The following is a 24567-nucleotide window of genomic DNA, read 5'->3' on the forward strand; positions in this document are numbered from 1 at the left end:
AGGAGATCAGAGAAGGCATCTTAGAAAGGCAGGAAATGTGTATGGGGCTACGGGGTGAGGGGTGAGATAGACCTGAGCCTGCAAGGAAGAGAAGGATTGCCAAAGGGGAGATGATGAGGGAGGGCAGATCAGGCCTGAAAGAGAGCTTGGTGCCAAGTTGTAGAGGAGGGGAGTATCCCTCAGATGTCGATGGAAGGAGGCGGTGGGGAGCCATTGAAGTTTTTTGAGCAGGAGAACGACGTCATTAGGCCTCTCTCTTCTTTGCCATGTTCTCCTTGGTTTGTATTTAGAGTGCTTTGTACAGAGTAGGTGCGTCATAGGTGGTTGTTGGTTGACTGACTGATCTCTCCTGCTCCCCAGCCCTCCCAAAGGCCCCCGGAACCCCAGTAGTGACAGAGAATACCGCCACCAGCATCACCATCACATGGGACTCAGGCAACCCTGACCCCGTGTCCTATTATGTCATTGAGTACAAGTCCAAGAGCCAAGATGGTCCTTATCAGATCAAAGAGGACATCACCACCACACGCTACAGCATTGGAGGTCTCAGCCCCAACTCGGAGTATGAGATTTGGGTGTCGGCCGTCAACACCATAGGGCAGGGCCCTCCCAGCGAGTCGGTAGTGACCCGGACTGGGGAGCAGGCCCCAGCCAGCGCCCCCCGAAATGTACAGGGCCGTATGCTCAGTGCCACCACCATGATCATCCAGTGGGAGGAGCCAGTGGAACCCAATGGCCTGATCCGTGGCTACCGCGTTTACTACACCATGGAGCCCGACCACCCTGTTGGGAACTGGCAGAAACACAACGTGGATGACAGTCTCCTGACGACCGTGGGCAGTCTGTTAGAAGATGAGACCTACACTGTCCGAGTCCTGGCCTTCACCTCTGTGGGTGACGGACCCCTCTCAGATCCCATCCAGGTCAAAACGCAGCAAGGAGGTGAGTCACCAGCTGGAGGAATGACCACTCCCCACGGTCATCCCCAGAGTTGGGTCTGGAAATGGGATGGTCTGTGTCCAAGCCCTGGATCTGGAGCCACACCTAGGCTCAGATCTTAAAACTGATGAGCTATGCAATCTTAGGCAAGAATCCTCTCCTCTCTGTAAGATGAGGTCAGACTAGAGATGCCCGCTCAGGCCCTTTACTAGCCATAGTACTGCGATCCTGCGAGGCAGCCTCTCAATGCATTCCTGTCTTTCTTCTCATCTCCCTTAACTTCTGGTCATCCCTGGCTCGCCAGTGCCCGGACAGCCCATGAACTTCCGGGCAGAAGCCAAGTCCGAGACCAGCATCAGCCTTACCTGGAGCGCGCCTCGGCAAGAGAGTGTAGTGATGTATGAGCTGCTCTACCGGGAAGGAGACCGTGGCAGAGAGGTATACCGCCCTGGAGGATGTGGGATTGGGGTGGCAGGGGTGGGAAAAGTGGGGGAACAGTGGGGGGGCTGCTCAGCCTGCTGCCAGGGCCAGGGCCAGGGCCAGGTCAGGCCACGAGGGCGTCGCTGCCTCAGCGAAGCCAGCCCTATCTGAGGGTCTCTTGTCTCTTTTCACTCTCATTGTCGCTTGTTCTTTCTCATTCTCTCTCCTTCCTTCCTCTTTCTTTCTCATTCTCTCACTCTCTCTCCTCCCTTCCCCCTTTTTTCCCTCTCTCCCTCCCTTCTTCCCTCCTTCTCTCCCCCTCTCTCCCCCTCTTCCTTTCCCCACTTGCTTTCTCCTTCTCCATCCCCGCCCTCTCCTTTCTCCCTGTTTTTCCCTTCCTTATTCTTCCCTCTCACCTTATCTCCCTCCTCCTTCCCCATCTCCCCCTTTCCTTCTCCCTCCCCCTCCCCTTATCTCTCCATGCCCTCTGCAATCCTAGGTAGGGAAAAACTTCGGCCCCACAACCTGGTTCGTGGTGGAAGACCTGAAGCCTAACACGGAGTACACCTTCCGCCTGGCAGCCCGCTCCGCACAAGGCCTGGGGGCCTTCACCTCGGAGGTCAGGCAGCGCACTCTCCAGTCTAGTAGGTGTCTCTCCTGTCCCGGCCCTACTGTGAGGGAGGGGAGCCAGGCAGGGCCCCCCTCCTCGTCCCACTCCACCCGCCCATCCCAGAGAGCTTCGGGCCTGTGGAATGGACCCAACCTCACGGGGAGAGGAGGAAGAAAGGACCAGTCGTCAGGGCCAGAGGGTAGCTGACAGAGCGGGCTGGAGGGAGGGTGTCGTGTCAGAGTCCTCCTGGGGCACCAGGGCCTGGGGACACTCAGGGAACTCCTCCCCTTCCCTCTCAGCCCCTGCCTTAGCTGGGGCATAGCAGACGATCTCATGCAGACACTTGGCATGGGAATCAGTACGCCTGGGTCCAGTCTCTCCTTTGCCATCAACTTGCATCGTAACCTTAGCAAGTCCCTTTTCTTTTCGGCTTTATTTTTCCCATCTGCAAAATGGGAGAAGGTGAAGGGGAGTGTGGGGAAGAGGTTGGATTGTGCACTAACCAGTCTCTGGAATCCCCTATAGTTCCATGACTCTGAGGTGTATCCCAAGGGAGGGTGCGACCAGCATGGAGTGAAGCCCTCTAGCACTGAGGCTCAGGGAGGGCTGGGCCAGAGCCCATTTCTGGTCCCTGGTTCTCCTGTTGCCACTAAGGGATTTAAGAAACTGAGGCAGCCCAGAGTAGTGGAAGGATCCCTGGATTTGAAGTCTCTGACCTGCCATCGCTTGTTAGCAGCTGTGTAACCTTGGGCTCCAGCCAGAGCTGGTGTCACTAGGGTCTGGGGGGGGTGTGCCCTTGCTCCCCGCCCCCAGGTTCCAGTAGAGACAGCCAGCTATTTAGTTTAATGGATTGTGGGCCAACACCACCATCCCATACCGAGGGCAGCCTTATTGCACACGTGGCTGCTCCCCTCTTCTCTCATCTCCTCTCATACCACTGGGTCATGTCTTGGGCCCTGGGCTGTCTGTGGTCAAGAACTAGCCCAGGGCACGGACAGGCAGCCCTGGCCACACTTCTCCTCTCCATTGGGACCCATTGCCCCACTGTTGGGAAGGGGGACAACCACCAGGCAGGACCATCCACTATCAGTCAGCAAGCATTTATTAAGCACCGACTGTGTTCCAGGCATTATCATTGTCAGAGCCGCATTTGTCAAGTGCTGTAAGGTTTGCAAAGCACTGTGCGTGTGCAATGTTTCAGTGGATCCTTATAGCTCCCTGAGAGGCGGTACTCTGAGTATTTCCATTTTATAGATGATTAGCTCCAGTTCACACAGCACGCTGTCCTAGGAAGTGCAAGCACACAGATGGAACAGTCCCCGTTCTCAAGGAGCTTACAGTAGAGAAGACACACACACACACACACACACACACACACACAAGGGAGAGACCAGCATCTTAGAACTCCTTAAGACCCTTCAGGAGGCTGGTATGGTTAATGTAAAGGGTGGGTGGGGAGGGGAGTCAGGAAAAAGAGAAAATAAATACTTATTATTGAAAAACAAATTAAAAAGAGGGGTGGGGAAGAAGAGCAAAGAACTTGGCATCCAGAGATCTGGGTTCAGATCCCACCTGGAGTCCATTTTTGATCACTCTTCCATCTTCTCTCCACGTCTAAAAGATTCTAGAACCTGAGGCAGCCCGGTCAGCGGCGAGAGCTCTCAATTTGGGCTCAGATGACCCAGCTTCTCACGTTTGCCCACCCCATCTGTGGGATAGCCCCCATTTCCTCCCTTGTAACATGGAGGGGTTCGCCACGATGGTGCCTAAGACCACTTTGCCTCTATGTCCTCTGATCCTGCCCTGGCCAAGGTCAGTCTCAGGATCAGTGGGGACAGGGCAGAGACCACGCAGCCCCAACAGTCAGGGAGAGGCTGACGCCATCTCTATAAAACTGGGGAGCAGGTGCGGGGATTGGGAGGAGGAGTCTCCGGGGTGTCTGATTCTAGGGACTCCAGGGTCATGGGGTAACAGGAACAGATTCATTTGAGCACCACTACTACATAGGAAGGCCTGGGCCATTCTGGTTCTACAAACATCTCTCTTGGCTTCTTGTCCGGCTAGTTGGGGCTGAACCTGGAAGGGATAAGACCCAAGTTCAAATCCAGGCTTAGGTGATTCCTATTTGTGTGGATTTGGCCAAGTCGCTTAGCTTCAATGTCATCGTCCAAAAAAGAGGATAATAAAAGCACCCACCTTCCAGGGCTGTTATGAGATCCAAATGAGATAATGCTTGTAAAGCGCTTTTCCAACACAAAGCACTGTACAAATGCGAGCTGTCATCATTGTTGTTATTACTGTTATCATTATTGGCCTGTCTCCTAGCCCCCTCCTCCTCTCCATCCATCCAGGCATCTGCCCACCGTCCCTTGGTATGCTCTGTACCAGCTCACACCTGCTTTCCGCTCCTCCCTCCCCACAAAGTCCATTGTCTCATCCCCACTCCGCTCTCATCCCCCTCGCTCACCTCCTTACACCCCAGCCTGGCAGAGGGGAAGCTGTGGCTGTCCCTCCCAAGCCTTCCTCTCTCTGCCTCCCTTCTTTCCCCGCCATCCCTCCAACGTGCATTTCTACTCCCAGCACCCTTTCCTTCTGTTAAATCCATTAAACTAAAGGTAAAGTATCTCCTGTCTTTCTGGGATTTTTAAACCCTTCAAGTACCAGAGACAGACCTCTAGTCATCAGCGCCGACCTCCCCTGCCTCTGTCCCCATGCCCGGTGCTGGGGGCATCATCACTAACCAGAGCCACCCTGGGCTGAGTCAATGCAGGGGAGGGCCAGGGAAGCAGCGAGGGGTCTGACGGTGCCCGGCTCACGGGAGCCCAGAGGAGTTGGAGCCGCTGGCATCCGGTGGCCTGGGGCACTCCAGGCTTGTTCTCCAACCCCGCGCCCCGAGATGGGGTTTCCTCCCCTCTCCTCCCCTGTCTCCTCCCCCTCCCCCCTTCTCCCCCAGCCGATTCCTGGAGCCTCATAGGATGCGCCGAGTCTATGGTACTTAAAGGTTTAAAAACGTGGTTCCGTCCGAGGTCAGTAAGGGCCATCCTTGTGGCTTGGGCAGTCAACTTTGAACCTGTAAAAGATGCATTTCAGGTGAGTACGGGCTGGGCTCAAGCAGATTCACAAATACAGCTCACCCTGCGTGCCCCCCCCCCCCCCCCCTCCCATCCCAGGAGTGTGGCAGGTCTTGAAGCGGGAATTTCAGTCCACAGATGTGCTCTTCCTTGGGTGCCGGTTCTAGGACCTTCCCTAAATGACTGACCTCTCTAGGGATGACAGGAGGGGCAGTGGAATGTACCAGGAGGCCCAGAGACCTGTGTTCTATCCCCAGGTCTGCCACTTTCACAGTGTGAGAAGATCTGGATTCAAATCTGGCCTCTGCTCCTTATTGCCTATGTGACCCTGAGCAAGTCATTTCTCCTATCTAGCCTCAGTTTCTTCCTCTATAAAATAAAGGGGCTGTCCTAGACAGCCAGATCTTTGACCCTACAGTTTTGAGCAGGCCTCTTCCTTTCTGAGCCTCAGTTTCCCCATCCATAAAATGAGGGGAACTGTACAAGGTGGCCTCTTAAGTTCCCTTCTCAAATCTCAGATGGTGTCCTAAGTTCCTTTCCCAAATCTCTGACTCTGTGACCTTGAGCAAGCCCCTTCCACTCTCTGTGAGCCTCAATTTCCCCATCTGTAAAATGAGGGGGGCTATGCTAGATGTTCCCTGCCAACTCTGAAGTCCTATGAAATGCAGATGTGCTTTGTCCATGTCAAGGTGCTGATCGCCAAGCTCTGGTAGGCCCATTCCACAGCAGTCACGCAGGTTGGGCTGGGTTGTGAAGGAAACTGGCAATGCCCTGAGCTCCCCCCAGGAAGTAGGTTCAGCCTGCTTGGCACTCGGGGTCCATTTCTGAGCAGCCAACATTCTATCCTGTGGGTCCCTGGCCTATGGGGCAGGGCAGGAAGGGAGGAAGATTCTCCCTTTCTCCTTCCTCTCCCTCCCCCAGTGCCACCCCTGCCTCACCACCCCGTGATTTATCAGGAGGAGGCCGGGCCCTGTGCAGAAGGGCCTGCTCTCTGGGTTGGGGGATGAGGCTGGGCCCTCCTGGATCAGAGCGGGTGAGTGAGTGGGTCCAAGGAATGGGCACAGTGAGTCTGAGGACAGGAAGGCCAGGCATGTCACAGTGGGGCTCAGCCCCTTAGGCCCGGATGGCAAGGGTAGGTTGAGGCCAGACCTTCTCTGCAGTGGGTTTCTGAAAAAGCAACCACAACCCTTCACCAGACATGGGAGGCCCAGGGTGACTTGCTCTTGCCCACTCTAGTAAATGCACTCCATTGCCCCTGGAGCCAGAAAGCTCGGTGCTTGTGACCCCTTCCTCTCTCTGGGTTTCGCCTGCTCCCCTTTGTCAAATAGAAGAGTGTAAAACAGATGGTCCATAAGCCCTCTCCTAACGCTGAGTCCTGTGACCAAAGTGGTGGACAGATGATGAGGAGGGGAACTGCAGACCCCAAGCCCTCCCTTCCACCCAGCACTCCCCAACACAATCACAAGATCTCAGAACTCCAAGGGACCTCCTCTCTAACAGTCATTCACGAGTGGATCATCCAGCTCCTGTCCAGATACTCCTAATGATAGGGAGCTCACTACCAGCTGCCAAACAGCTCGTTTCACTTTGACAAGTTTTCATCATTAGAAAGTTTTCTTTTTCCTGTGTAGACAGACATCCAGCCAGAGTCTGCCTCTCCTACTTCCCCCTCATTGCTCCTAATTCTGCCCTCCAGGGCCAAGCGGAGCAATTTGAATCCCAGGGCCTATGTCCCCGTATTGAGCCCTTCCCAGAGAAACCTTTGCACACTCGTCTCTGGGTTTCCCAATGCAGGGCCCTGCCTAGCGCCATTCAGCCTCCGGAGACCCATCACGAGCTCGGTCTGGCCTCCTAGCTCAGTTTCTGTCCTTCCCTCGTAAGAAAGTCTTTATAAATTAGCAGTTGAAGAGTGGAAGGTACGTACCAAGACTGGGAGTTTTCTGGAAGGCGCTCGTTCTATCTGTCCGTCTTTCTTTCTTTATTACAATTATGATTATTATTATTATTGCCATTGTCTGTTTTATTATGATTTGGTTTTTTTTTTCCTCTTTTTAGCTCAATCCTTCATTTCCTCAAACACTTTGGTTTGTTTCCATAGGCCACAGTTCCTTGGATTTGTTTTTAAGTTTTTTTGGTTGCTTTGGTTGGGATTACTAGCCAGGAGTTTGGGGAGATGGAGGAGGAGTCCCAGACTTCTTATTCTGGTCAAGTCTGGGTGAAAAAAAAAATCCTCTACTTCTAAATGTGTCCTTCCAGGCAAGGTAGAAGAAGGTTCTAAGAGTGTTGCTTCAGGCAAGACTACGACGTGTTTCTAGGTATCCTACTTCAAGCAAAGCTAAAATCACAGGCCATGTCTTGCTTCAAGGGAGACAGGGAAAGCAGTCTAGGTTTCTTGCTCTAGGCAAATCTGGAAAGAGGTTCGAGGTACTCACTTTACTCAAGTCTGGGGAAGGTTTCTAAGTCTCCCTTTTGGTGCTGCTTAATAAGTGTGTCACTTCATATGAGGTTGGCAGAGGTGTCTAAGTGTGTTTCACGTGAGGCTAGGAAAAGGTTCTAGCTGCCCCAAAATAGGGAAGACAAGGAAGGACTTCTAGGTATCCCATTCCAAGCAAAACTGGAGAAGGAATCTGGGCATCTCCCTCCTGGTAAAGCAGAGGTTTCTACTAAGTAATTTCAAGCATGGTTGGAAAAGAGTTCTAGATCCTTGCTCTAGACAAACGTAAAGAAGAGTTTTAAGTGACTTATTCCAAGCAAGACTGGGGAGAGGTATTAGCTGACTCATTCTAAGTGAGTCTGGAAGAAGAGTCTAGGTGTATTGCTCTAGGGGGAGCTAGGAAAAGTTTGGGTGACTTATTTTTTCAAAGTCTGAGAAGAAATCTGGATGTATCATTTCAGGCAAGGCAGAGAGAGGGTTTGGGGTATCTTACTCTAGACAAAGCTGGATAATTCTAGAAAGCTAGAAAATTCTGAAGCTAGAAAAGGATTCTAAGTATCTCACTCGAGTTGAGACTAGAGGAGCTTTCTAAGTAATGTTCTTAAGGTGATTCTGAGGTTAGAGGTTTCAGGTATATCACACAGTTTCTCAGATTGAAGAAGGGCTCTAGGTATGTCATTCTAAATGCCTTCCTCCAGATAAAATTCAAGAAGAGTTTGGGGTGCCTCTTACCAAGGGATGGTGGGAAGGGTTCCTAGGTATCTTGTTCCAGGCAAGGCTGGGAAAGGCAAAATGCCTTCTATGTTAAGTATGGGGAAGTTCTAGGTATTTCACTATATGTGAAACTTAGTTCTAGGTGTCTTGTTCCAGACAGAGAAGATAGTTGGGTATCTTGTTCCAGACAAAACTGAAGAATTCTAGGTTTCTCACTTCATGTGAGGAGTTAGAAGGGTTCTAGGCATTTTGTTCCATGTGAGACCAAAAGAAGTTATAGATGTCTCTCTTCAGGTGAGACTGGGGTTGGTGCCTAGGTCTCTCACTCCAGATGAGGCTAGAGAAGGGTTCTAGGTATCTTCCTTCATGTGAGGGTCTCAGCATCTCCTTCCAATCAGTTCCCGCTGAAGGCTCCAATTCTAAGGTGGAAGACTATAGGAGTGTTTTTCACCGACTCAGAGCCATCTCCCTTTTATCCCCACTTTGGGCCACTATTTCTCCAGTCCTTCGGAGGAAGGCTCTGTCTGTTCTGCCTTTCCCAGGCCCTTGCAGCCCAGAACTCAGAGGCCTTTCTCCAGAGGGAGACAAAACTCTTGGCTAGCATCCCCCGTCTTGTCTGCCAGATTTTGGTTTGGTTCCTTGGGCAAGGGCTGGTCTCATTTCTGACCCTCCACCCAGGGGCCATTCCACTACATCTGGGCTTTTCATTTCAGAGCTGAGTTTGTTTTTTTCCACACACATTTTATTTCATTTTGGGTTTGTTTTATTTCATTTTGGGTTTGTTTTATTTCTGTTTGTTTTGTTATCATCTTCTTTTTTTTTTTTATCTTTCCCATCTTTTGTTTCCCCCTTCCCTTGCCCCTTCCCTTCCCTCCCTCCCCTTCCCCCCCCCACAATTCTCCCCCTTCAATAGAACCGTCTGCCCCCCCTCAAGACGTAAAATGCGTCAGCACCAGATCCACGGCCATTCTGGTAAGTTGGCGCCCGCCGCCCGCCGAGAGCCAAAATGGTGACCTAGCGGGCTACAGCGTGCGCTACCGAGCCCTGGATTCTGAGGACCCACATCCCCGGGAGGTGAAGCAGATCCCCCCCAGCACCACGCAGATCCTCCTGGAGTCCCTGGAGAAGTGGACTGAGTACCGCATCACCGCGGTGGCCCACACGGCCGTGGGACCAGGGCCCGAGAGCTCGCCCATCATCATCCGCACCGATGAAGACGGTAAATATCCCCCAGGGCCCCGGGGGCCGGGGGGAGGGGGGCCCCAGCTCCTGCTCCCTCACGAGACCCGGGTCCAGTGACCAGGGCTGGGGGCAGGGGCTTCCTCCCAGCAGGCACCCACACACTGCCGCAGGGGGAAAGCAAGAATGTAAGTAACTGGGGGGTGGAAAGGCCCAGTGTGGCCAAGGTCCAGCCAGTGTCTGAAGTCCTAGATTATCAGAGTGACCCAAAGCTAGTTGTCTTCCATCTCGGTTCCTTAGTCTCCACCATCGTCGCACCTTTATTTATTTTTTAAAAATTTAAAAAATATGGTCCAAATTAGCACAACACTAGCCATGTGAGTAAGAAGCCAGGTCCCCTCTCTAGGCCCCATTTTTCACCTCCATAGAATGAGGGAGTTGGACTAGTCCTTTTTATGTAATCGTGTAATATTTCACGTTACACCTCATACAATCACCTACTATTCTGGGATTCTGGGAAGAGCCCCACATCGAGAGTAAGGAGGCCAGGAACGGGTCCCTGCCCTGACACTCTCCATGACCATGCAGCTCCTTTTCTGTCCTCATTCTAGGCCTCAGTTTCCCAGTCTGTCAGATTGGTATGATAATCATACCTGCCCTGCCTTCCCCCTAGGGTGATGGCACCAAGCAGGTCAGGTGTAGGGGAAGTGGGGGTGGTTTGGTTTTCCCCCATGAAGGAGCCTGTTCTGTCCAAAGAGGCTTGAGCATTCTCGATCCTCCAGAAGATCCCTGCCGTTAGCCTCACCCCATGCCAACCCCCTGAGGGGCTACCCAAGGACGGCGGAGAGGGATCCCCGATCCCTTCTGGTCCCATTCACAGCCTCAGGGAGGCACTGAGGGAGCCACGGAGTTGATAGGAGCAGGCGGAGACCCTCAAGGCCTGTTAAGTCAACTTGTGGGTGTGACACACGCCAGCTGGACTCTAGGCTTCCCAGAGAAGTGCATTCAGCCCAGTCTGGGAATGAGTGTCCCAGAGACACCCTAACTCTGACAGACTGGGGGCCCCTTCTGAGAGATGCCCCCCCGGGGCAGAGCCTCCCTTGGACGGTGGTCTGGATTCTGCCCCCTCCCTCCCCAGCCCAGGACCGGGCATGATTTGAAGTCAGAGGACCCACGTCCACAGCGTAGCTCTGCCGCTGATTTAGCCCCGTGTCTTTGGATGCAAAACCTCAGTCCCTTCCCATGCAGAATGAGGGAGTGACAGTGTCTGATCTCCAGGGTCCTGCCGGCTCTGACTCCCGCTGCCACCTTCCCTGCAGGGTTAGCTATGTGGGTTCAGGGTTCAGAGCCCCCAGACCCAGCCCCAACCTGCCCACGTTCAGAGCCACAGGAACTCCATGGTATTCGTGGCTCCCAGCTAGCAGGTGGTGGCCAGGGGTCCGGCTGGTGTTAACCCTGGACCCCACCCCCTCCCCTCCCTTCCCTCCTTCCCCCTATCTCCCTGTCCTTCTAGTGCCCAGTGCGCCCCCTCGGAAGGTGGAGGTGGAGGTGCTGAACTCCACAGCCATCAGGGTGCTGTGGCGCTCACCTGTCCCCAGCCGACAGCACGGACAGATCCGAGGCTACCAGGTCCACTATGTCCGCATGGAGAATGGCGAGGCCAAGGGACTGCCCCAGATCAAAGACGTCATGCTGGCTGATGCCCAGGTTGGTGAGCGTGGAGCGGGCGGGACCGGAGGCAGGGGCGGGCAGGACGAGCTAGGACAGGACCAGGGCTCGGAGCCACCCGACGCGCACCGGGGAGATGCCCCCAGACCCGCACTGCCTCCTTCCTCTTCTCTCTCTTCTGCTGGCTCTGGCACTTCACCTCCTCTAGCTAGTATAGACACGTCTTCCTTACGACTCCCCCTCCCTCCTCCCAGCCATCCACGCTCTTCCTTCTCTCTCTGTCCTTTGCCCTGGCTCTTCCTGGGGTTCTCTGTCTGTCTCCCTCCCTTTCCTCTGCTCCTCTCCCCTGTGCCCACCCAGCTTCCTTGTGGTCTCACCTTCACTCCTCTTTCCTTCTCTGCCCAGTGGGAAACAGATGATACAGCTGAATACGTGAGTACCACTTCCTCCTGATGCCCGATCCCTGCCTCTCGTGCCGTGCCGTGCCGTGCCGTGCCGTGCTTCATCCCCCTCAAAGCCCATGGCCTCTGCACGCCTCCTTGCACGCCTCCTCCTCCTCCTCCTCCCTCCCTCCCTCCCCACCCGCAGCACCATAGGAGGGCTTCCTCTCAGCCTCCACTCCCAGTGCTTAGAGGGCAGTGTGTCATCTCCTGTTCAGGAGTCAAGAGAGGCAGGTGCTCAGTTGGGGTCAGGAAGCCTGGGCTCTTCCCATGCCTGTGGCTTGGTCATGACCCTTCTCTTCTCTGGGCTTCAGTGTCCCCACCTCTGTTGTGGGGAGAGGAAAGAGCACTGGCTTGGGAATGGCAACACCTAGGTTTGAATTCTGGCTCTGCCTCCCCCAGCTATGGGAAGGGTGCTTGGACTATATGGGTTCTAAGGGCCCTCGCAGCCTTCACATTTTATGTTCTAAGGACCCTCCCAGGGCTGCTATTCTGTGTTCTAAGGGCCCTCCCAGCACTGACATTCTGTGTTCTAAGGGCCTTTCCAGCTCTGACATTCTGTGTTCTAAGGGCCCTCCTAGCACTACATTCCATGTTCTAAGGCCCCTCTCAGCTCTGACATTCTCTGTTCTGAGAGTTCTCCCCGCTTTAATAGTCTGCATTCAGTGCTGTAAGGTCCCTCTCAGCTCTAACCTTCTATGTTCTAAAGTCCCTCCCAATCCTAACATTTTGTGTTTCAAGGCACCTCCCAGCACTGATATTCTATGTTCTAATGTTCCTTCTAGCCCTGACATTCTTTGATCTAAGAGCTATCCCACCTTTGACATTCTCTGTCCTAAGGTCTCTCCTAGCTTTAATATTCTCCATTCTAAGGGCCCTCCCAGCACTGACGATCTGTGTTCTGTGTTCTAAAGTCCTTGCCAGCCCCTAACATTCCATCTTCTAAGATCTCTTCCAGCCCTAACATTCTGTGTTCTAAGATCCCTCCCAAAATTAACGTCCTGTGTTCTAAGGGACTTCCTAGCTCTGTTTTCTAAGGTCCCTCCCAGCACTAACATTCTATGTTCTAAGGACCCTCCCAGCACTGACATCCTGTGTTCTAAGGTCCCTCCCAGCTCTCACATTCTGGGTTCTAAGGACCCTCCCAGCTCTGACACGCTATGTTCCAAGGTCCCTTCTCGTTCTGACATGGGAAGATCCAGGGTGCCACGGTCCTAACGCTGTGCTGGGAAGACAGCAGGGGTATGACAACAACATCTTTGCTTCCCTCATGCTCCACAGTTTGCAGGGAGCTGTGCCACATAGCTCTGGAGGAGGGTGAGCTGCCCATTTTAGAGAGGGGACACTGAAGACCTGGGAAAGGATGTTACTGTGGAAATTGAGGCTTTGCCAAGTCCTTTTCTCACAGCAGCTAGAAACTGAGACTAGCTGCCCCCATTTTATGAGTGGAAAGACAGAGGCTCATGGTCACGCAGAGTCATGCAACCCATCCCAGCCAGTATCTGAAGGCAGGTTTCTTATCCGGTCTAGGTAGAATTTCCCCAAGGATTTTCTCCTCTCATTAAGGAGACAAGACCCCCATATAGGACTGCTGAAAAAGCAGTCGCAGGCAGTGTGTGGTAACATCTCTGTGGCACTCACTCTAAGGGAAAGCCAGTGGAATGCACAGGATCTGGGTTCAAATCCAGATCTTGCCATTTATTATCTGTGTGACCTTGGGCATGTCACTTCTCATTTTTCCCTCAGTGGATAGAGCACTGGACTTGGAGCCAGAAAGACCCGAGTTCAAATGCTGCCTCAGACATTTAGCTGGTGACTGTTGGCAAATCACTTAACCTCTCTCAGCCTCAATTTCCTCTTCTGTAAAATGGGGATGATAATAGTAGCCCTTCCCCAGGGTTGTTGTGAGGATCAAATGAAATAATATTTGTCAAGCTCTTTACAAGTCCTAAAGTACTTTATAAATGCTAGCAGCTATTATTATCATTAACCAGGAGATTTTAGTCAGATAACTCTGGGCTCCATTCTCATGGCTACAAGCCAGGAAAGTGTGATGTGACCACATTGGCCAGAGAGGCTGCTCAAGTCACTGCCCCAGGGCTGTGGGTTTCCAAAATCCTCCAGTACCAGAAATTCAGGATCACGGGATTTGAAACCGGGAGGGTGCTATGAGATCATCTGGTACAACGCCTCCCTTCTTGCATCCCCATCATTTTACAGGTGGAGAAACTGAGACCTTCCCCACCCTACCCTCCAACATCTGGTTATAGTTGGAGAAGCTGAGCTCTGGAGCAGTGAGGTCACTTGGGTAGCGAGTGGCCAAGCTGGGATCTAAGCCCAAGGCTTCTGATTCCCAGCCCAGTGCTCTTACCACAGCATCACGATGTCTCGCGTCATCCACTGGGCAGGAAGGCAGGAAGGGCCCTGGAGTAGGAGGCAGGAAAGCTGGGTTCTAATCCTGGCTGAGCCCTGACCTCAAACAGGCCACTTGCCTTGTCTGGGGCTCAGTCACTCTTCATCTGTAATATAAACCATGTGGACCAGATACTCTCTGAGTCCCTCGAATCTCTCAGACCTGTGGCCCTGTGGCTTCATGCTGCCTCCAGCCCCCGTCTCATTCCCAGGGCGGCAGAGATCCTACATGGGAGAGTGCTTCAGCGATTAGAAAATTTTCTACGCACGGGGGTTCTGGGATAAGGAAGGCCCTGCACTCACTGGACTGCAGCGTCTCCTGCCAACAAAAGGCTCCAATCCAAGGGCCATTCCAGCTCTGACGCTGTCCATTTCTTTGTGAACTCAGTGCTGGCTCGACCTCACTTCCCCCAGAGGCAAAACCAGACGTTAGGATATAGGCCCTCAGTAAACGCCCTCAGATCCTCGCTGCCTAATTTCTTTTGCCCACAAGAACCCCACCAGGCTCTTTTTGCCAGGACGCTTTTCCTCCCAGTTAGTATCTTTAAAGGTTCCAAAGCATGTGGGCTGCTCGGGTGGGATGTGTGAGGTGTTACATGATCAGGAGGCTGGAGGAGGAGGAGGCCCGGCCCTTTGGGACTCTGGGGGGAGTCCCTGCTCTGTGTGCTATTCCCTGCCTCTAATCTCATGCAATTCCCATCTTCCTCGTTTGATATAAACCAGGCATCCTCAGACTGAGACAGCTGAGGCCTGCTCCAGAAATACTCAGACGTCCCTAAATGAGTGTGTACGTGGCGTGTGTGTGTATGTGTTTGTGTGTGTGTGCGTGTGCATGTGTGTGCATCCAAGAGGGTGTATGAATGTGTGCGCGCTCAGGCTGCTGGAGTCCAGGAGTCCAGGGCTGGGTGGGTAATGCCCACCAAAGTCTCTCCTCCAAAGACCAGACTCTTTGTCCATACAGAGAAAACTCAGGAGGTAGTCTGGCATAGGAGTGAGAACCTTGGGCTGGGAGTCAGGAACCCTGAAGTTCTAATCCAGCTGCACCATTAACCCACTGGGAGACCTCAGGTGAATCATCTCTCCTTTTAGGGCCTCAGTTTCCCCAGTAGTTAAATGGAAGGGTTGGCCTAGTGGTCTCTTTGGGTCCTTCTGACCCTTGTGGTCTGCACTCATGTAAAATACGAGTATTTCCCTGGAAGCTAAGCAGGCCAAGAAGCTGGAGGAGGGCCAGCCAGAGTCCCTGAAGACAGGGGTTAGGGGGGTGAGGTGGTGCCCCAGGCTGGGACAGCACCTCTGAGGCAATTCAAGGGTGTGTGTACACCGGCCCAGGGCCTTTTCCATCCTGCTCTCGATAAACGTGAGGCTGTGTACGAATGAGAAGGTGCCTTTGGCTTCTGTTTCCAGATTGTGTCTCTGTGTATGAGCAAAGGAACATACGCATTCTCAAGGGTGCATGCGGAGGCTGTTAGGAGATAGACATGCTTTAGAGAAAGGATCCATGTGTGTGACATAGACAGGAATTCATTCATTCTGTCAACATCTGTTGAGCACTTGCTTTGTCAAACGTTAGGCTGAGACACTCTGTTGGGGACAGAGCACAGCATAAGGTAGCCTGATCCCTACCTACAGGGAGGTTGAGAGCAATATAGGGCAGTGGGAAGAATGATGGACTTAGGGTCGGGGCCCCTGGCTGAATTGCCTCGGGTCAAATCCCAGGCCATCCCTGGCCCTGAGTTTCCTAATCTGCAAAATGAAGGAGGTAGATAGGCAAGAGGATTTTAAAGACCCCTTCCCACTCAGACAATCCATGAGATGTTTTGGGTCTGGTTGGAACCATATACATAGCTGCAAAACCATGCAGGCTGAGAGGAGAGTGCTGGAGAGAGAAGAAAAGAATGAAAAGGAGAGAGTGAGGGGAAGAGAGATGAGAGGGAAGGAAGGAGAGAAGAAGAGGGAATATGAGAATGAAAGAATAAATGAGAGAGAATGAGGATGGATGAGAGAAAGGGTGAGAAAGAATGAGAAGGGAAAGAGAGAGAACACTGTACCAAGGCTTCGGGTCTGGGCTGGTTTAGGCTTGAGAAGTATTGGCTGAATTGAACTGACCTCAGATCACGGGGTCTCAGGGCCAGAAGGAAGGCTCCTTAGAAATCAGCTCAGCCTTCGCCCTCATTTTGCAATGATTTAATGAAGGCTCCGAGAGAACATGACTTCCTATGATGCCATGTTTTACATTCCTCTGATACACTTATTATTTGTACATTCTAGTTAGTTATTCTAAATATGTACATACATATACATATACAAACACATATATGTACATATGTTTTTACTGTTGTTGGATCACCCATTTGGGATTTTCTTGGCAGAAATACTACGGTGGTTCACCATTTCCTTCTCCAGCTCATTTTACAGATGAGGAAACTAAGGCAAACAGGGTTAAGTGACTTGTCCAGAGTCACACAGCTAGTAAGTGTCTGAGGCCAGATTTGAACTCAGAGAAATGCGTCTTTCTGACTTCGAGGCCCTGCACTGTATCCTGTGCCATCTAAGCTGCCTTCCAAAAGTTACTCATGTATGTCAATAATACTATATATGTGTTTGTATATAGATACAGAGTTAGATAGATAGACAAATGGACAGATAGATGGAATGATGAATTAAAAATGTGATGTGGAAGCAAAATAAATAAATGGATGGATGGATCAGATAGATAGATAGATAGTGTTCTTTAACTAGAATATATGCCAGTGACTTATTCCTCCTCCAAATTGTGATCCAAGAGCAGAGGCTGTGTCTTCCCTGGAATTGGCCTCCCCCTCAGTGCCAAGCAGAGAGGTGGAAATCAGGACCCCCTTATGGGTGACCATGGGCAAGGCATAGCACCTCTCCAAAACTTACAAAATGGTGGCAGTAGTCATGCCTGGAGTTCCTATTTCACAGGGTTGTAGGAAGATTCAGATGAGGTAATAGATGTAAGCCACTTTGTGATTGTCATCATTATGGGCTGGGATTATGGGCCTCCCAGATGAGGAAACTTCCCTCTGTGTGGGTTGGCACCGTCTCTGCAGTGGATAGCCTTAGCAAGTTTCCCAGAGCACTGAGAGGTTAATGACTCTCCCAGGACCACTGAGCTATGGAAGGCGAAGGTGGGGGGGTGGGGGGTTGTGTTGATGGAGAGTGAGAAGCATTTGTAGTGGGTGTGTGTAAGACAGAGAGGTTACCTGGGTGGGTGAGGGAGGTTCAGAAGGTGTGTGTTTATAAGAAAGGAAGAGATTTGGAAAATCTGCGTGAAAGAAAAATTTAGAGAGTGTGTATATATGAACCCAGCATCCCAGAGTTGGAAGGGACCTCAGAGGTCAGCTAAACCCATGCCTGCCTTAAACCAGAATAATTCCCCTCTACTGCATAATTGACAAATGGGGAGTGGGGGGTCATCCAGCCTTTGCATGAAGATCTCCAGTGAGAGTAGACCCATTCTGCTTTGGGATAGCTCTGTCAGGAAGTTTCTCTTATTCTCCATCCCATGTTGGCCTCTTTGTGACATCTACTCATTGCTCCGTGTTCTGTCCTCTGGAGCCAAGCAGAACAAATCCCCCTTCCACATGATGGCCCTTGAGATTTCTGGAAACAGCCATCATAGCCTCACCAGCCTCTCCAAGTTAAAACATCACTGTTTCCTCCAACTTAGATGTTCTGGTTGTCCTCCAAATGTTCTCCAACTTATCAAAGCATAGCCCCTAGAACCAAGCACAGCCTTCCAGTAGAAAGCAGGCTCCTTGTGGCCAGGCCTGCTTCCTTGTTGTCTTGCTATGTACAATGCCTAACCTTGGCTCTTACGTGTCACAGGTGCTCAGTCATTGTTGGTTGAATTGAGTTCATGGGCTGTATTGAGGGCAGAGTACAATGAGACCATTCTCTTTCTAGGTAAAGATGCCATACTTCTTTTTACACTTCCTTTGGCTGCCATATCACACTGTTGACTCATATGAAGCTGGCTGTCCACTAAACCTCTCCTCCCCCACCCCAAATCTTTTCAAAAGAACTGCTCTCTAACCATGTCCCTCTCACCTTGCACATGTAAGATAGATTTTTTTTCTTGAACCCAAGTCAAAAACTTTAAATTACATATTATTAGATTGGCCCCAGATTTCTAGTCTATCAAGTTCTTTTGCGACCCCGATGCTCTCATCCAGTCCTTTTGCTTACTCTCCTAGCTTTGTGGCATCTACAGTTTAATAAACACGTGATTCATATATTTATCCAAGTCATTGGTCAAAATATAAATAACACAAGTCCAAGAACAGTTACCTGAGGCAGTGTGCTAGGTACTCCTCTTCAAGCTGATATTGAACTGTTAATGACTAATCTTTGGGTCTAGTCATTCAGCCAGTTCCAAATCTACCTAGTCATGTTATAAGATCCAGCCCATCTCACTTAACACAAACACAGCATCAAAGATGTTCAAATGCTTTGCTAAAATTTAGGTTAACTCTATATGTGGCATTCCCTTGACCTACCAGTCTAGTGACCTCACCAAAAAAAAAAAAAGTCAGCTAGCCTGGACTATTTTTAATGAAGCCATGCTGTTTCTAAGAATTAGAGCTGTCACCAGGGGAAATGGGCTGCCCCAGGTGGTAGTGGATTCTGTCTCACTGGAAGTCTATGAGCAAAGGCTAGATGACAACTCATCAGATTTGTTGTAGAGGGAGGGGGATTCTTGTTCAGACATGCTTGTGACTCACTGCTTCCCTTTCTAAATATCCACTGGCCATCCTTTTAACAGTACATTCTAGAATCTTGCCAGGAATCAAAGCCGAACTCACTGGCATGGAGTCTGCTGGTCCCACTCTCTTTCCTTCTTTGAAAATCAAAGCAACATTCACCCTCCTTTTGTCCCGTAATATCTCACTTGTTCTCCATGGTCTTCTTAAAGATCCCTCAGAGTGACCACATCAGCCACTGGCTAATGCCAGTCCTTTCAGGGCTCAGCAGTGCATTTCCTTTGCTGCTGGTGGCCCTGCTTCTCTCAAGTCACAAACTCCCTATTAGCCAATTTTTATTCTGTCCTCTATAGACCAAAAACCGTTCTCCTTGTCAGAGATAAACAGAAGCAAATGATGAGCTCATTTGCTCCACCTTGTCATATATTTGTTATTGTGGTTGAGCAATTCCATGACTTCTTTGCCTCTCCTCTCTTCCCTAACGTAGCTTTGTCTTCCTTAGTTTTCTTTACCAGCCTCGACTCATCCAGAGATTTCTTCTCTCTCTTCCCCCAGGACCAGGGTTTTGTGGTTGATCCTCTATTACTTGTCCTGGTTTCTATCTTCTATTCCTGTCTTTTTATTTTTAATTTCATCAAGATTTCATCATAGGATATATCTTTAAATTTTATCATAGTATTTTTTTGTTTTTTTAATTTAATTTAATTTTCAAGTCTGCATTTTCCCCCATCCAGTTTTCTCCTCTTCCCCCATATTGAGAAAGCAAGAAAAACAAAACCCCCGTTACAAAGACGTAGAGTCAAGCAAAATAAATTCCTCAGTTGTCCATGTTACCCCCAAAATTGTGTCTCTTCTGCATTTTGAGTCTCTTACCTCTCTATCTAGAGCAAGGATGGAGAACCACAAGTGACCTTCAAGCCGCAGGTTCCCCACCCCTGCTCCAGAGGCTGGCAGCACATTTCATCAAATTGGCTTATTTATATGCATCTTTTTCAGATCTAAGTTAGTTGGCAAGTTCTTTGTGCATCTATTGGCCTCTTTAGACAACCTCTCTCCCTGCCCCCTTCCAGGACATTTTTTTTCAATTTGATTTGCAATACAGAACTGTAAGTATTCCAGATTTCATGCTCCAGTAGTCTGGCCATTTCAGAAAGTGGTGATAGAAGACAGAGGACCCCTCAACAGTTCTGGCCAGCAGTAAGGCCTGGAAGTAGACTAGAAATTGTGTTCTGATAGAATAGAGCCATTTTAAAAGGTGGTGATAGAAGACAGAACTAGGAGGACCCCCTCCCCCATTCTAGCCAGCAATAGAGTCTTCCCTACTCTGTTCCATCATTGCAGAAAGAGCAGAAATTTATCTTTCTACATAAAAAAATAAGCACTAACAAAATATAAATATTATCGAGCCAAAAAAAAAAAAACCAGAAAGAGGGAGAGAAGACCCAGTGACAAAGACAAAGGGTTGTACATCAGTTGTTTGAATCAACAAACTTTGTACCTAAGGAAAGAATACTGCTTTTGTGTATTAAAATTTTAACATCCTCAAAACTGGATTCTTTTAAAGCCCTACTTAAACAATTATTTCTACATAAGAAAATTACCCCCTAAAAAAAAGCAACATATTAAAAATAGACACTGCCCTCCAGCCCTCCTCATCGTTTCCCTTTTCTTACCACTGAGAGCTTTCCATCTCCCCAGACCCACTTGCCTTGTAGAATTTTAGTCCATAGGATGCCACCTGCCCTCCTTCTGAGCCCTTAGAAACCCACTCTCAGAATCTGGGGTTCATATGTCTGGGGGCCTGGTCTTCCTCACCTTCTCTAGCACAATTCCTAAACTGGGGTTCCCGCAAAATGCCTGTCATTCCCACCCTGGACACCAGTTCCATCTTCTTGGAAACCATTATAGCAATTTCCCTTACTGGGGCCGCCACATTCTGAAGAATGAAACGATCATTATTAACACAAGCAAAGAAATCGCGGAGAACTCCAGCAGACATCTGTATAACTACAGGCCCTGCTTCCTGCTCTGTGGTGCCTTTGTGATGGGCTTGGGATCTGTTTGCCAAGCTTCTCTTCTCTTTTGTCTTTTTGTCCAAGAGTTGTGTAGCATATTGCAGTATCACTCTGGAGTATCTTTCTGCCACCATTTAGCTTTGCCTAAGTGATCGCCACCATGATTCCCCACTCTGCTTCCTATGAGATCTTCTACCCAGTGCTATGGGTCCTCTTCCCCTTTCCCTATCTTAATCCTTTTAAATAAGGGAGTGGCTTTTCCCTAGCCATGTTTCAGGTCTGGTGATCCCCCCAAGTTTCAGTGATACTTGGGAATGATTTGGAAGAGAGATGAAGTGTAAGAGAGGTTTAGTGGGTAAGTTTATGAGAAAGATTAGAAGGTTACATGTGAGACAGATTTGCAGGGAGTGTTTGAGAGGAATTTGGAGGTAGTTCATATGAAGGATGTGTGCGAGAAAGGATTGTTTCAGTCTTTGTGCTGGTACCCAGCACCCAATACAGTACACAGAACAGAGTAGGCACTCAATCGTTGCTTGTTATCAATTGATTGGTTTACTTAGGGAGTACAGATTGTATAACAAGGGAAAGTTTGAAGGGCATGTCTATGTAAACCATTTGGAGAGTGTGTGTTGGAGCTGTAAAGGAGATTTGAACAATGTGTTATATATGAGAGAATCTGGGAGAGGGGAGTGTATTAGAGAAAGATTTGGAACAGATTCTGCATGTGTTATTCCAGCAATATGCCCCCACCTTTCTCAGCCCTGGTCATCTCTCCCACCATGTGCCCCTGGCCTGGGTTGGGGGCTGGTTGGAGGTCCTGGGGATATTCTCCCAAGCCGCGGCCGCTGACCCCTCCCTCTCCCCTTGGATTCTTCCCTCGATAGGAGATGGTCATCGACAAGCTACAGCCTGAAACCTCGTACTCCGTCACTGTGGCAGCATACACTATGAAAGGTGACGGTGCACGCAGCAAACCCAAGCTGGTGGTGACCAAGGGAACAGGTAAGAGGCATGGCCTGGTGGACCCCCAGAAAGGTAGTGTGGTATAGTGGGGAGAACCCTGGCCTTGGAGGCAGAGACCTGAGTCTGAATCTGGGTTTGCTACTTCTTACCTGTGGGACTGGGGACAAACAAGCCCTTTCACATATTTGAGGCTCAGTATTTTCATCTGCAAAATGGAAAAGTAGAGATAGCATAATGTAATGGCTAGACACCTGGCCTTGGAGCTTAGGTTCTGTCTCAGACACTTACTACTCAGGTGGTCTGGCCAGGCCATTTAATCCCTCAGCAACCCAAGAAGCCCTCCTAAGATTAGTGCAGCCAGCTGGCCAGCATCAGTAAAGGGAGCTCCCTCATCCCAGGTTACCTGTACCAGTGAAATCGCAGGTTTAGTCCAGAACAGACCCAGCCGGGAGTGCCTGTGGGCTCCATTCCAACAGCCAGGGTGTTGTGAGGAAGCATTAGAAGCCTGAGAAAGCAGGAGGAGGGGGCCACTGAGCCCACCTAAGCAGGCTGACTAAAGGAGCCAGTCAGAGCCTTGGGGCTGAAGAACTCAGTAAGGAGGAGGAGGGCAGGATTCCTGGAGAGTCAGAGTGGGGAAAGGCGGTCCTTCCAAAGATGCCGAGCAGGGGGAGGGAAGACCATGGCCAAGCTGCCCCAGAGGGCATGTGCGTGGAGGGGAACATAAGCAACTGAAGCTGCGGGATAGAGTGTAGGAGAGCCCCTGCGTCAAGTCCTCTAGGAGCCCTGAAAGGTACTTGAGCAGGTGAGGGGATGAAGGTTTCTGATCCGCCATTTTGCTGGGAGCAGTACTTAAATCAGACATCCTATGCAAGAGGGATTAGATGGGGAGAGACTAGAGGCAGGGAGAATGGGAAGAGAAAGTCTGGACCAGTGGCACCTCAGCACTCCCACCTGCTCCCCGTGGGCTGTGTGAGCCCAGACAAGTCACACAGGCTTCGAGATGCCCATGGGAAAAGGAGGAGGTGGCTTCCCCTGGGGAAAGGAGAATGGGGCTGGGGATGTTCCCTAGGGTCAGTCCAGCCCCACTTCCTTTCTCCTGGTTTCCTCCAGGGTGAGTCTTAGCTCAGCATCCCTGCTTGTGAGCTGGGATGATCTTTAGAAGGAAGGACCGCAAAGCCAAGAGAGACCTGAGGGCATCGGGTGTGTGCACACACCGCCAGGGGAATGTTAGCCCGTAGACAGTCAGACCTTAGAGATCATTGAGACCAGCCTCATGTTACAAATGAGGTGCGCAGAGATGGCAAAGTCAGGACTAGAACCCAGGCCCTGTGCCTCTAAATCCAGCATTCTTTCCACCACCCCGTGCTTCCACATTCCCACCCTCATCTCTCCCATTACATGGGTGAAAACCAGGAGTCAATTAGGTCAAGATGTTTCCCTCCAAAATCCCCCAGTGTTCCCCCCAAATCAGTTTCCCCTAGCTTGAAACAGCTGTTTTAGAACCAGGCTTGCCACTGGCCCTGCACCGGCCTTATCTCTGCCAGGCCGGTGCTGCATGCCCTCCACAAGGAAAAAGTCAGGGCTAACAGCTCCATTCATTTAAATTCTATAATAGATCCCATTTTCTTCTTTCGTGTCCAAAGCAATTGAGAAATAAAACACTTCCCTCCCACCCTCAAATGACGTTTGCTGTACAAATGTAATCCTTCCCAGCCCAGCTGATTATGGGAACGTTTAGGACAATCTCTCTTCTCCGCCCCCCACTCCCCAAACCACAGAGGCAGTAATAATGGTTTTCTCCATAATAGCATTGTACTTCCCAAGGAGGAGTCCTCCTACAGCCCAACTGGGGAGAATCTCCCAGGACATTTGTACTGGAGGGGATCCCAGGCAGTCAGGCCTCTGCCGCTTGCCCCCAGGATCACTAGGGTCAGCCCCGCTTTGCCTCCCCAGCCTCAATCTCTTCATCCATCCACAGGTCCTACAACTGCAAATCCAGTGTGTTTTCCCCTGTTCTGTACTGTCTTCCTCAGATCAATGCCTTAGGAAGGTTACCCTGTGAGCCTTAGTTTCCCTATCTAGAAAGTGGGGGCAAGTGAGACTTACACTACCAACCTCACCAGACAGATGTGATGAAAGTACTTTGTAATCCCTAAAGAGCCAAAGAAATAGGAGTTGACGTAATTGTTTCATGCTTTTCTGTCTTTCAGTCCTGGGCAAGCCCAGTCTATCTATACACCAGACCCTGGACAACAGCTTGCAGGTGCGCTGGGAGCCAGCCCCGGGGTCCGAGGGCCAGGTCCTAGGCTACCGGCTGCAGTTTGGCCGGAAGGACGTGTCCCCCTTAGCCACCCTGGAGTTCCCAGCCTCAGAGGACCAATACACAGCCACCAGCATCCACAAAGGGGCCACGTACGTGTTCAAACTGGCTGCCAAGAGCCGGGCGGGCTTCGGGGAGGAGGCGGCCCAGGAGCTCAGCATCCCTGAGGACGTGCCGCAGGGCTACCCACACATCCTGGAGGCTGGCAACGTGTCGGCAGCCTCGGTGCAGTTCCGCTGGCTGCCCCCCGTGCCGGCCGAGAGGAACGGGGCCATCATCAAGTACACCGTGGCCTTCCGAGAGGCCGGCTCGGCGGGGCCGCCCGTGGAGACAGAGCTTCCCGCATCACCGGATAACTCGTTCACCCTGCAAGGCCTCAAGCCCAACACAGCCTATGATGTTAAAATCCGTGCCCACACGAGTCAGGGCCCCGGGCCCTACAGCCCCACTGTCCGCTATCGGACATTCCTCCCGGACCAAGGTAGGACTTAGCACTTCTCCTGCCCTCCTCTCTGGCTGGGGCTGGTGTTGGAAGCAGTGAGCTACTCACCCCCTGCCCCCCCCAGGCCTCGACATCAGCTGAAGACCTTCTTCCTCCTCCTCCTCCTCCTCTCCTTCTTCCCCACCCCTCCCCACCCCCAGCCCACCTCACTCAGGT

At 51.1% G+C, this 24567-nt stretch overlaps 1 protein-coding gene across 11 annotated transcripts in view; it reads left to right on the forward strand.

The window, feature by feature from the left end:
• Window positions 1-24567, forward strand: part of PTPRS (protein tyrosine phosphatase, receptor type S) — a 220541-nt gene that overhangs the window by 160122 nt on the left and 35852 nt on the right. For 8 of the 11 annotated variants that reach the window (XM_027850803.1, XM_027850801.1, XM_027850808.1 and 5 more), the window contains 8 exons: window positions 361-942; window positions 1244-1377; window positions 1859-2003; window positions 9102-9407; window positions 10881-11074; window positions 11441-11467; window positions 21511-21628; window positions 23800-24390. In XM_027850803.1, coding sequence (XP_027706604.1) covers window positions 361-942; window positions 1244-1377; window positions 1859-2003; window positions 9102-9407; window positions 10881-11074; window positions 11441-11467; window positions 21511-21628; window positions 23800-24390 — 2097 coding nt within the window. The remainder of the gene's footprint in view (window positions 1-360; window positions 943-1243; window positions 1378-1858; window positions 2004-9101; window positions 9408-10880; window positions 11075-11440; window positions 11468-21510; window positions 21629-23799; window positions 24391-24567) is intronic. The other 3 variants (XM_027850807.1, XM_027850809.1, XM_027850811.1) reach the window with 1 other exon arrangement.

The sequence above is a fragment of the Vombatus ursinus genome, unplaced genomic scaffold (assembly GCF_900497805.2).
Source record: "Vombatus ursinus unplaced genomic scaffold, bare-nosed wombat genome assembly UNPS02009173.1, whole genome shotgun sequence".
NCBI lineage: Eukaryota > Metazoa > Chordata > Mammalia > Diprotodontia > Vombatidae > Vombatus > Vombatus ursinus.